Source organism: Somniosus microcephalus, chromosome 10 (assembly GCF_052327205.1).
Source record: "Somniosus microcephalus isolate GS21.2 chromosome 10, FLI_Smic_1.0, whole genome shotgun sequence".
Taxonomy (NCBI): Eukaryota; Metazoa; Chordata; class Chondrichthyes; order Squaliformes; family Somniosidae; genus Somniosus; species Somniosus microcephalus.
In genome coordinates this window covers 6,158,683-6,172,176 of record NC_140996.1, presented here as the reverse complement: position 1 = coordinate 6,172,176, position 13,494 = coordinate 6,158,683, and the positions used below count along the sequence as shown (strand labels likewise).

General features: G+C 48.5%; 1 protein-coding gene across 1 annotated transcript in view; it reads left to right on the top strand.

Annotated features, from left to right (window-relative positions):
* Positions 1-13,494, top strand: part of gramd1c (GRAM domain containing 1c) — a 94,041-nt gene that overhangs the window by 59,875 nt on the left and 20,672 nt on the right. Inside the window, exon 10 of the mRNA XM_085998372.1 lies at positions 12,788-12,891. Within this exon, the coding sequence (XP_085854498.1) occupies positions 12,788-12,891 (104 nt within the window). The remainder of the gene's footprint in view (positions 1-12,787; positions 12,892-13,494) is intronic.

The window sequence follows — 13,494 nt, the reverse complement described above, 5'->3', positions numbered from 1 at the left end:
TCTACATTCGTCATTCCACTTCCATGGCACCCCAGTTTGCAGTAGGGTGTTCAGTGGGTGTAGTATTGTAGACAAATTTGGCAAGACCTTATGGTAGTAGTTTACCAGCCCGAGGAACGACCTCAGTTGTGACACATTTTCCGGTGCTGGAGCCTTGACTACTGCCTCAATCTTCTCTGGGGACTTATGTAACCCCTCTTCACCGATAACGTGGCCACAATATGAGATCTGTTTTCTAAAAAACTCGCATTTGGGGCGGTTAGCTCGGAGCCCATATTCCTTCAATCTAGTGAGCACCTGCTCCAGGTTGGCAAGGTGATCACTGTCATTTTTGCCCGTGACCAGGATGTCGTCCAAATAACACTGGGTCCCTGGGATCCCTTGCAGGACTTGTTCCATTGCCCTCTGCCAAATAGCCGGAGCCGATGCTACCCCGAACACCAGCCGGTTGTATTGGTAGAGACCTTTATGGGTGTTGATTGTGAGGTATTTTTTTGATGCTTCTTCTACCTCCATTTGCAGATACGCCTGGGCCAGATCAATCTTAGTGAAGCGTTTCCCTCCAGATAGCGAGGCGAAAATATCTTCAATCCGCGGAAGTGGATATTGTACGGTGTGAAGGACCGGGTTCACTGTTACCTTAAAGTCCCACAGATGCGAACCTTCCTTGGTTCCCCAGGCGTGCTGCTCAACGACTTTTTCATCACAGGGACGATGGGTGTAGCCCACTCGCTCCAGTCTACCTTGGACAGTACACCTGAACGTTCCAGACTCTCCAGCTCTGCTTCGACGGCTGGGCGGATCGCATAAGGTACCGGTTTGGCCTTAAAAAATTTTGGGCTTGCGTTTTCTTTCATTTTAATCGTCACTGTCATGCCTTTTAGTGTTCCGAGTCCTTGCTGGAACACTTCTTTCGTGTCAGTTAGGATCTTTGACAATCGCCCAGGTGTGACGTCGTCATCCTTTTTGTCAGCCACAGTCAGTGCCTGTATGGAATGCCAATCCAGTTGTATTTTCCGGATCCATTCACGTCCCAGTAATGGTGGTCCTCCATCTTGCAATACATACAGGTCTAGTTTTGGTGTTTCCTTACCGTTATATATAACGGTCACCCTTATTTTTCCTTTGGGGTAGACTTTTTGCCCCGTGTACGTCTTCAAAATAATTTTTATGTCTCTCAAGGGTATGTGTGAGAATAGCCGCTAATAGTCCCGTCGGTTTATGACTGTTAGAGCTGATCCTGTGTCCAATTCCATCTTTACCTGGACTCCTGCTATCTTGAGAGTGACCCAAATGGTTCAGTGATCCTCCATTGTGATCACATTATGTAGTTTCAGACAACTCAGTTCCCTGCTTTCGGAGTCGTTATCACTCTTTTGTTCGTCTGAACTATTCTCCGTCATCTTATGTACCTTCTTGTACTTCCCTTTGGTCGGTTTCTTATTGCTGGTTTTCTTTCCTGACCTGCAGACTCGTGCTATGTGTCCTACTTTTCCACACTGTCTGCACACTTTGTCTTTGAACCAGCAATCATTCTGGTCGTGTGTTGTTCTGCCGCAGCGATAGCACTTCTCTGTTCCATATGACATTTCGTTTGTGCCATATTCTTGCGGCCTCTGTTGTATCTCTGCAGCGCCCCGTGCTGCTGCTTCATATGATACCGCAATGCTGAAAGCCTTTTCCAGTGTAAGGTCCTTTTCAGATAAAAGCCATTTCTGGGTTCCTTCACTTTGAAGCCCACACACAAACTTGTCCCTTAAGGTATCTGCCAGTCCCGCTCCAAGCTGGCAGTGTTTCGATAGTTTGCGCAGTTCTGTTAAATAATCAGCATTGCTTTCATCCTTATGCTGGTTCCGTTTGTGGGACTTGAATCTTTCTGCTATCAGCAGCGGTGTGGGGTTTAAATGTTCCTTTAGTATCGTTACTATGTCTTCAAAACTCTTTTCCATTGGCTCCGTTTGGGTTACTAGATTTCGTAATAAACCATACATCTTTGCACCCATTAAATTTAACAATACCGACGCTTTCTTGTCATCTAACACCTCATTTGCCTTGCAGTACACCTCTATTCGTTCGACATATGTAGTCCAATCTTCGACTTCATTGTCAAATGTGGTGATACTGCCACTCTTCGGCATTTTGGGTGTGGTTTAAAATGGCGTCTCCCAATGGCTTAAAATGGCGTCTCCCGCGCTTTCCTTCCTCCCCCGCTGCTGCCGACGCCGCTCCCGGCGGTTCTCGTGGCAATGGCGGCGCCTCACGGGTTTCTGCGCGTCTCTCTCTCCCTTTCTCCGACGCTGCTCGGCCCCTGAACACCGGCTGCGCCCTGTGCGCTCTGCCCTCTCTCTCTCTCCCCGTCGATGCTGCTCGGCCCTTTGCTGTGCCGCTCGGTCGGGCTCTAGCCCGCCGCCGTCCGGGAAGGGTCTGCGCACTACCTGTTGCCAGCCCGTTTCGCTGGACCACCTCGACTGGAAAGCCAAGCCTGGCTCTCGACAGCCTCCCCCGCAATTCTCGAGTCTCTGCTGGATGACTGGGCGGTTGCCCGTGGTCGACGCCCGAGTCTCTGGCCTTGACCTCCAATCCACTGAGCTCCAGGAACGAATCCCCGGGAGGTGATGCAGAGTTGCAGGTAGGTTCGAACCTGCCTCGTCGCCAATGTTACGTCCGTGTATAATAAGAAACGGACTGCGGAGAACGGTACAATAGGTGTTTACTCAATGTGGCTGAAACTGCAACTGATCTGTACAGATTACTACTCAGTGTTATATACAGGTGTGGTCACTGCCGGTACTGCAGTATACATGAGCTGTAAAACATAGTCCCCCCCTTAAAGGTATATACATTACAGCGCCTCGCAACCCTCTTGGGGCGCTGCAAGGGAATATCGCGGAGTGACGTGCACGTATTGCAGGCCTTCCTCCACTTCTTAAAGGGGAGGAGCCTTGCGCAGCGTGACCCGGGACCCAGCTGGGCCACCGGGGATCGGGAGTGCCGGCAAAAGAGCCGGCACTCCGTGAGGGGAGTCGTTCAGGAAGCCGGGGACGGGAGCGCAGGCAGGTGCTGCAGGCGGCCAGCAACAAAAATGGCCACCCCGCACCTCGCCTTTAAATTGCGCCTCCCCGGCCGCAGGCAGGAGCCCCTGACCCCGTCGGACATAGCGTCCGGCGGTAATTCAGGGGGCGCTTCCGAAGATCGCGGCTGGGGCACGGGCAGGGCGCTGCGCACGGCGATGACGTCGTCGCTGGCGGCACAGCGCCGCGGGGCGCTACCGGTTAGCGCCGCTGTTAACCTGCCGCTGAATTTCGCGGGAGGCGTGGGCGGCGCCGCGCCCCATTAACGCCCTCTTAGGGCACTAACTGGAGGCGCAAAGCAACCGAATTTTTACCCCGTGATGTTTTCTGAAACTAACAACTGCCTCCTGGGGAGGACCTCTATCTTGTGTATAAAACTTGTGGTGGTGGTTCTGTGACTATAGCTATAATCCAAACCGAATTCCTTTTAACATGTAAATGTCTCATTTTTCATGACAGCTTGTCCTACCTACTTAACTCTGAATAGGGAAACTTACTGAAGGCAAATTTGTGGTAAATTCACGATCTCAAGCTCCCAGCAGGGATTCATACTTATAGGGAGCACAGGCCAGAGAATCAGGGCTAGAATGTTGTAAGGCTGGGGCCATTTTCAACTGCAGGTTATTTGACAGGTGTCTAAATTGTCAGACTGCTTGTCCGACATCCAGTTCTGGATGAGCAAAAATTTTCTCCAATTAAATATTGGGGAGACCGAAGCCATTGTTTTCGGTCCCCGCCACAAACTCCGTTCCCGAGCCACTGACTCCATCCCTCTCCCTAACATCTGTCTGAGGCTGAACCACACTGTTCGCAACCTTGGTGTCATATTTGACCCTGAAATGAGCTTCCGACCACATATCCGCAGCATCACCAAGACCGCCTATTTCCATCTCCGTAACATCGCCCGTCTCCGCCCTTGCCTCAGCTCATCCGCTGCTGAAACCCTCATCCATGCCTTTGTTACCTCTAGGCTTGACTATTCTAACGCACTCCTGGCTGGCCTCCCACATTCCACCCTACGTAAACTTGAGGTCACCCAAAACTCAGCTGCCCGTGTCCTAACTCGCACCAAGTCCCGTTCGCCCATCACCCCTGTGCTCGCTGACCTACATTGGCTCCCGGTTAAGCAGCGCCTCAATTTCAAAATTTTCATCCTTGTTTTCAAATCCCTCCATGGCCTCGCCCCTCCCTATCTCTGTAATCTCCTTCAGCCCCACAACCCCCCGAGATATCTGCGCTCCTCTAATTCTGCCCTCTTGAGCATCCCTGATTATAATCGCTCCACCATTGGTGGCTGTGCCTTCTGTTGCCTAGGCCCTAAGCTCTGGATCCTCCTGCCTAAACCTCTCCACCTCGCTACCTCTCTCTCCTCCTTTATGATGCTCCTTAAAACCTACCTCTTTGACCAAGCTTTTGGTCACCTGCCCTAATATCTCCTTATGTGGATCGGTGTCAAATTTTTTGTCTTAAAATACTGCTGCGCAACGCCTTGGGATACTTTACTACGCCCAAGGCGCTATATAAATACTTGTTGAAGAAGATCATAATTTATTGACAAGGTTAATTCACTTATGAGTTGACATGCAAGAACAAATCCGCGAAATCAAACAATAGACTACGTTTATGGAGGTTAGTTTATCATACCTGTGGCAAACCACATTACGTTCTGATGTCAATCCATTAAGACACTTCCTATAAATCAGGCTCCACCACGTCTGTCTAATTTATTAACAAGTTTCCTATAAATCAAACTCCAGGCACACAATTGTTAGGTGTTATATGTACACAGTTTCACAATACAGAGGCCAACTTGTTATTTCAAGAGCAGAGAATTGTTATTTCAGCATGCAGTACTTGGATCCCTTTGAAGTTTAAAAAAAACACAGGCTGCTTAATACATTTGCATTTTAAACAGTCGCCTGGAATTCCTGTGGAGATTGCCAGGACCCTTGGAGAAATGGCATCCTTGGCTAAAAATGGCTGTTTCTGCTGTTCTTTCAGGGTTTCTGCTGATCTTCTGCCGATATTACGGTAGATCAGGTGAACCCTATGGACGTTCAGGGCCAGTGTCCCCATGAAAGAGAGCCTTTATCTTAACTAATTCTTGATTAACATGTATTAAGTGAAACGAGTTGTTTTGGACAGCTATTTTGATTTTCACAAAGTGTGTGTTATCCATCTTAGAACTGAATTACTGCAATTTTTAAAAACTCCATCTATCCATTTTAACTTTGTTACACACCCAAGCGAACTCCCTGCTCCACCTCCAGAAGGCGACTAACCAGGAAGATGAGGAAGATCATGATTGATCATGTGCTTAGCCAGTGTCATTATTAATCAGTAAGGTTGTTAGATATGATGGCAAAATACTGCGGATGCTGGAAATCCGAAATAACAACAGAAAAGGCTGGAAAAACTCAGCAGGCCAGGCAACATCCGTGGAGAGAGAAACAGATTCAACATTTCGGGTCGAAACCCTTCATCAGAACTGAGAAAAAAAGGCAGGAAATGAAACAGATTAAAAGGCAGTTTGGGGGCTGGGAAATGGGGGAGGGGATGAAAGAAGTGACATTAAGAGATATTCAAGGTGAGACGAGATGGTAATAGGACAGGTAAGTAAAGAAACAAACAATGGCTCTCGATGAAGTGTGAAATGCGCTGGCAGAGTGAGAGACCGCTGCCATGTGGGAGAGAGAAAAAAAAGGAAAAGGCACAAACCAAAAGTGTGGATAAAAAATATAAAAATATAATAGGGGCCGAGGTTATGATCTGAAATTGTTGAACTCGATATTGAGTCCGGAAGGCTGTAAAGTGCCTAATCGGAAGATGTTCCTCGAGTTTACGTTGAGCTTCCGTGGAACAATGCAAGAGGCCGAGGACGGTGAGGTCCGAGTGGGAATGGAGCGGTGAATTGAAATGACAGGCGACCGGAAGCTCGGGGTCACCCTTACGGACTGAACGGAGGTGTTCCGCAAAGCGGTCACCCAATCTGCGTTTGGACTCCCCAATGTAGAGGAGACCACATCGTGAGCAGCGAATACAGTATACTAGATTGCAAGAAGTACAAGTAAATCGCTGTTTCACCTGGAAGGGGTGTTTGGGGCCCTGGACAGTGGGAAGGGGGGAGGTATATGGGCAGGTGTTGCATCTCCTGCGCTTGCACGGGAAGGTGCCGGGGGAAGGGGTGCTGGGGGTGATAGAGGAGTGGACTAGGGTGTCTCGGAGGGAGCGGTCCCTACGGAATGCTGAAAGGGGAGGGGAGGGGAAGATGCGTTTGGTGGTGGGATCACGTTGGAGGTGGCAGAAATGGCGGAGGATGATCCGTTGAATGTGGAGGCTGGTGGGGTGAAAGGTGAGGACAAGGGGAACCCTATCGTGGTTCCGGGAGGGAGGGGCAGGGGTGAGGGCAGAAGTGCGGGAGATAGAACGGACCCAGTCGAGGGCTGTGTCAACCACGGTAGAGGGGAATCCTCAGTTGAGGAAAAAGGAAGACAAGTCGGAAGCACTGGTGTGGAAGGTGGCATCGTCGGAGCAGATGCAGCGGAGACGGAGAAACTGGGAGAATGGAATATAGTCCTTACAGGAGGCGGGTGGGAGGAAGTGTAGTCCAGGTAGCTGTGGGAGTCAGTGGGCTTGTAGTGAATGTTGGTCAATAACCTATCCCCAGAGATGGAGACGGAGAAGTCGAGGAAGGGAAGAGTCAGAGATGGACCATGTGAAGGTGAAGGAAGGGTGGAAATTGGAGGCAAAGTGAATTAAATTGTCTAGTTCAACTTCAGATCATAACCTCGGCCCCTATTATATTTTTATATTTTTTATCCACACTTTTGGTTTGTGCCTTTTCCTTTTTTTCCTCTCTCCCACATGGCAGCTGTCTCTCACTCTGCCAGCGCATTTCACACTTCATCGAGAGCCATTGTTTGTTTCTTTACCTGTCCTATTACCATCTCGTCTCACCTTGAATATCTCTTAATGTCTCTTCTTTCATCCCCTCCCCCATTTCCCAGCCCCCAAACTGCCTTTTAATCTGTTTCATTTCCTGCCTTTTTTTTCTCAGTTCTGTAGAAGGGTTTCGACCCGAAACGTTGAATCTGTTTCTCTCTCCACGGATGCTGCCTGGCAGGTTGTTAGATATGTTCAGTGCCTCAAATGCCTCCACAATAGGGCTTGAAAGCAGGATCTTTGAGGTACCAATCTTCAAGCTTTTCAGGATTCATCTTGCATTTCTGAAGCATAAGTCTTCAGCACTACAGCCAGGATGTTGTTGAGGCCTGTAGCCTTTGCTGTGTCCAGTGCAGTCAGCCATTTCTTGATGGTGTATGGTGGAGTGAGGAATATGCCGGTCCATGAGGTTACAGATTGTGGTGGTATACAAGTCTGCTGCTGCTGATGGCCTACAGCGCCTCAATGATGTCCAGTTTTGAGCTGCTAGATCTGTTCTTAATCTCCGATCAGTCCGTAAGGGTGACCCCGAGCTTCCGGTCGCCTGTCACTTTAATTCTCCGCTCCATCCCCACTCAGACCTCACCGTCCTCAGCCTCTTGCACTGTTCCAACGAAGTTCAACGTAAGCTCGAGGAACAGCACCTCATCTTTCGATTAGGCACTTTACAGCCTTCTGGACTCAACATCGAGTTCAACAATTTCAGGCCATAAACTCTGCCCCATCCCTTTTTTTTCAATTTTTTTCTCCTCTCTCTCCCACATGGCAGCTGTCTTTCATTCTGCCATCGCCATTTACACTTAACATAAGAACATAAGAAATAGGAGCAGGAGTAGGCCATACGGCCCCTCGGGCCTGCTCCGCCATTCAATAGGATCATGGCTGATCTGAACCTAGACTCACGTCCACTTCCCTGCCCTCTCCCCATAACCCCTAATTCCCTTATCTGCTGGGAAAATGTCTATCTCCATTTTAAATTTATTTAATGTTGCAGCTTCCACAGCTCTCTGGGGTAGCAAATTCCATAGATTTACTACCCTCTGAGTGAAGAAGTTTCTCCTCATTTCAGTTTTGAAAGGGCAGCCCCTTATTCTAAGATTATGCCCCCTTGTTCTAGTCTCACCCATCAGTGGAAACATCCTCCCCGCATCCACCCGATCAAGCCCCCTCACAATCTTATATGTTTCGATAAGACCGCCTCTCATTCTTCTGAACTCCAATGAGTAGAGTCCCAACCTACTCAACCTTTCCTCATACGTCAACCCCCTCATCTCTGGAATCAACCGAGTGAACCTTCTCTGAACCGCCTCGAGAGCAAGTATATCTTTTCTTAAATATGGAAACCAAAACTGCACGCAGTATTCCAGGTGTGGCCTCACCAATACCCTGTATAACTGCAGCAAGACTTCCCTGTTTTTATACTCCATCCCCCTTGCAATAAAAGCCAAGATTCCATTGGCCTTCCTGATCACCTGCTGCACCTGCATACTAACTTTTTGTGTTTCATGCACCAGGACCCCCAGATCCCTTTGTACTGTAGCACTTTGCAGTTTCTCTCCATTTAGATAATAACTTGCTCTTTGATTTTTTCTGCCAAAGTGCATAACCTCACACTTTCCAACATTATATTGCATCTGCCAATCTCTGCCCACTCACTTAGCCTGTCTATGTCCTTTTGCAGGTTTTTTATGTCCTCCCCACTCACTGCTTTCCCTCCCATCTTTGTATCGTCGGCAAACTTGGATATGTTGCACTCGGTCCCTTCCTCCAAATCGTTAATATAGATTGTAAAGAGTTGGGGTCCCAGCACTGACCCCTGCGGAACACCACTAGTTACTGATTGCCAGCCCGAGAACGAACCATTTATCCCGACTCTCTGTTTTCTGTTAGATAGCCAATCTTCCACCCATGCCAGTATATTCCCCCCAACCCCATGATTTTTTATCTTGATCAGTAGTCTTTTGTGTGGAACCTTGTCAAATGCCTTTTGGAAGTCCAAATACACTACATCCACTGGTTCCCCTATAACCACCCTGTATGTTACATCCTCAAAGAATTCGAGCAAATTTGTCAAACATGACTCCCCCTTCATAAAACCATGCTGACTCTGTCCTATTAAATTATGTTTATCCAAATGCTCTGTTACTGTTCATCTAGAGCCATCTTTTATTTCTTTACTTGTCCCATTACCACCTCCTTTTGCCTCGCACCATCATCCCTTTTGTCATTTAATCTCTCCTGCCTTCCATCCTATCACAGACCTTCCCTTTTGTTCTTTCCTCCCCTCCCCCCTTTCCCTGCCCCTGCATTTGCTTAAAAACCTGTTCCATCTCCAGTTTTCCAGATGCTGCCTGACCTGCTGAGTATTTCCAGCATTTTCTGTTCTTAATCTATCCCAGTTAACACGGTGGTAGTACCACATGACACAATGAAGCGTGTCCTTACTTCTACTTTGCTTATTACTCCCCAGCCTGGACCCTAACTCCTCACATTGCCTCCACAAGACCTCCATCCTATTTCCTACATCACTGGTTCCTACATGGACTGTTCTCCCTCCTTTTCCAAAAGTTTTTCCACCCACTCCATTATGTCCTTCATCCTGGCACCAGGGAGGCAACACACCTTTCGGGACTCACAGTCACAGCTACAAAAATGCTGCCTTTCCCTCTAATAATTGAATCTCCTGGAAACCTTACCCTGAAATATTAGCACGGATCAATACAGATTAATGCTGAATGCAGAAAGTTTTCAGTAATGCCTGGCTTCCAGTGTTTGGAACAAGTGGGCCTAGAAATTACCATTGGCGGTGTTAGTGGACAAAACACTTAACCTGTTTGTATGACTCGCCGTTAACCCGTCTCTTTTAAACGGTCTCCAAAATGAGGACGATAGCAAAATACTGCAGATGCTGGAAATCCGAAATAACAACAGAAAATGCTGGAAACACTCAGCAGGCCAGGCAACATCCGTGGAGAGAAAATAGAGTCGATGTTTCGGGTCTAACCCTTTTTCAAAACTGGATAGGAAATGAAATAGATCGAAAGGCAGGGCTGGGAGAGAACAAAAGAAGTAAAGAGACATTAAGAGGTATTCAAAACGAGACGAGATGGTGATAGGACAGTGGAGACAAAAGACGGCTCTAGATTAGGTGTGAAATGCGCTGGCAGAATGGGAGACAGCTGCCATGTGGGAGAGAGAAAAAAAAAGAGGGGGGGTGGGGAAAGGGCCAAAACGAAGATGTGGATAAAATATAAGCAAAAATGTAATGGGGGCCGAGGTTATGATCTGAAATTGTTGAACTCGATGTTGAGTCCAGAAGGCTGTAAAGCTCTTTTCATCACTAACTGCCGCCGTGACATCGGCCGTCTCCATTTCTCTGCTCCCCTCACTCACTCCAACCTACCTCCCTCTGAACTTGCAGCACTCCATTCTCTTAGATCCAACCCTGACATTGTCATTAAACCTGCTGACAAGGGTGGTGCTGTTGTTGTTTGGCGCACCGACCTCTACCTAGCGGAAGCTGAACGCCAACTCTCCGACACCTCCTCCTACCTCCACCTGGACCATGACCCCACTACCGAACATCAAACCACCGTTTCCAAGACTGTCACTGACCTCACCTCCTCTGGCGATCTTCCCCCCGCGGCCACCAACCTCATAGTTCCCCAACCCCGCACAGCCCGCTTCTACCTCCTTCCTAAGATCCACAAACAGGACTGCCCTGGTAGACCCATCGTTTCAGCCTGTTCTTGCCCCACCGAACTTATCTCTTCCTATCTCGACTCTATCTTTTCTCCCCTTGTCCAGTCAATTCCCACCTACATCCGCGACTCTTCGGACGCCCTCCGCCACCTTAACAGTTTCCAGTTTCCTGGCCCCAACCGCCTCCTTTTCACCATGAACGTACAATCCCTCTACACCTCCATCCCCCACCAGGATGGCCTGAGGGCGCTCCGCTTCTTCCTTGAACAGAGGCCCGACCAGTCCCCATCCACCACCACCCTCCTCTGCCTGGCTGAACTTGTTCTCACATTGAACAACTTCTCCTTTAACTCCACTCATTTCCTCCAAATCAAAGGTGTTGCCATGGGTACCCGCATGGGTCCTAGCTATGCCTGCCTTTTCGTGGGCTATGTGGAACAATCTTTGTTCCAGTCCTACTCGGGTCCCCTCCCTTACCTCTTCTTCCAGTACATTGATGACTGTATCGGTGCCGTTTCCTGCTCTCGCCCTGAACTAGACAATTTCATTCACTTTGCCTCCAATTTCCACCCTTCCCTCACCTTCACATGGTCCATCTCCGACTCTTCCCTTCCCTTCCTCGACTTCTCCGTCTCCATCTCTGGAGATAGGTTATTGACCAACATTCACTACAAGCCCACTGACTCCCACAGCTACCTGGACTACACTTCCTCCCACCCCGCCTCCTGTAAGGACTCTATTCCATTCTCCCAGTTTCTCCGTCTCTGCCGCACCTGCTCCGACGATGCCACCTTCCACATCAGTGCTTCCGACATGTCTTCCTTTTTCTGCAACTGAGGATTCCCCTCTACTGTGGTTGACACAGCCCTCGACCGTGTCAGTTCTATCTCCCGCATTTCTGCCCTCACCCCTGCCCCTCCCTCCCGGAACCATGATAGGGTTCCCCTTGTCCTCACCTTTTACCCCACCAGCCTCCACATTCAACGGATCATCCTCCGCCATTTCCGCCACCTCCAACGTGATCCCACCACCAAACACATCTTCCCCTCCCCTTTCAGCATTCCGTAGGGACCGCTCCCTCCGAGACACCCTAGTCCACTCCTCTATCACACCCAGCACCCCTTCCCCTTCGCCCGGCACCTTCCCGTGCAAGCGCAGGAGATGCAAGACCTGCCCTTATACCTCCCCCCTTCCCACTGTCCAGGGCCCCAAACATCCCTTCCAGGTGAAACAGCAATTTACTTGTACTTCTTGCAATCTAGTATACTGTATTCACTGCTCACGCTGTGGTCTCCTCTACATTGGGGAGACCAATCGCAGATTGGGTGACCGCTTTGCGGAACACCTCCGTTCAGTCCGTAAGGGGGACCCTGAGTTTCCGGTCGCCTGTCACTTTAATTCACCGCTCCATTCCCACTCAGACCTCACCGTCCTTGGCCTCTTGCATTGTTCCACGGAAGCTCAACGTAAACTCGAGGAACAGCACCTCATCTTCCGATTAGGCACTTTACAGCCTTCCGGGCTCAACATAGAGTTCAACAATTTCAGATCATAACCTCGGCCCCTATTATATTTTTGCTTATATTTTATCCACATCTTTGTTTTGGCCCTTCCCCACCCCCTTTTTCTCTCTCCCACATGGCAGCTGTCTCTCATTCTGCCAGAACATTTCACACCTAATCTGAGCCGTCTTTTGTCTCCACTAGTCCTATCACCATCTCGTTTCGTTTTGAATACCTCTTAATGTCTCTTCTCTTTTGTTCTCCCAGCCCTGCCTTTCGATCTATTTCATTTCCTTTCCAGTTTTGAAAAAGGGTTTGACCCGAAACGTCGACTCTATTTTCTCTCCACGGATGTTGCCTGGCCTGCTGAGTTTTTCCAGCATTTTCTGTTGTTACTCCAAAATGAGGACGTGAGTAAAGATATATTTTCTCTTTAACTAGATTTAGCTTCAAATCAGTCTAACTTGTCAAATGATTCACTTTTATAGATTAGACATAATTTGATGCCTTAAAAACACGCCTTTTGTTTTTTAGTAATTTTCCTTCATACTTACTATTTTTTGATTGCAGAGTTTCAACAGATGTGCGCTACAGAAAACAACCATGGGGTTTGGTGAAGTCCTTCATACAGAAAAACTCATGGAGTGGATTAGAAGTCTACTTCAAACACTTAGGTTTCTACTATATTTTAGTACTTAATAAACTAGTAGATGCAATGTACCTAGGATGGTCAACAGGAATCACTAAAGTATCTTCGAACTGGAAGGGAAGACCATTCCCCGGCATTTAAGTGTGTAATTGGCTTCCCCCAGTGCCTTAGTGGTACTTAGCCATGCAGACCAGAAGGTGCAGGTTCAATCCCCAGTCTGTGCTGAATTAATCAATCTTGGACTGGGCAGTAGTTGGATTGCCACAATGGCCTCAGGGCTACAGGGCATTCCGAGGGGAAATCAGGCCGGGTTCCATTACTGATTGTTATGCACTGACTCCTGCTGCAACGTGCATCTGTGAGGATACAAATGGGCTTGCCTCACTGACTTTGTCTAGGCTCCTATATGAAGATTGGCCACCTGCATGAGATACAGGAGAGCTGTACCTGATCCAAGTGAGGCATCATACTCAGTATAAACTAGCCTCTACAGGAGAGAGGTCAGAATAATGAGTATAGATAAAAACAGAGTTGTTGATTATTGCCACTTCCCAATAGAATGGGACTGATTCTGGTCATCAGCTTCAATGCAGGAAACCTCCCCTCTTTGCCAGGAATGATTTCCCTT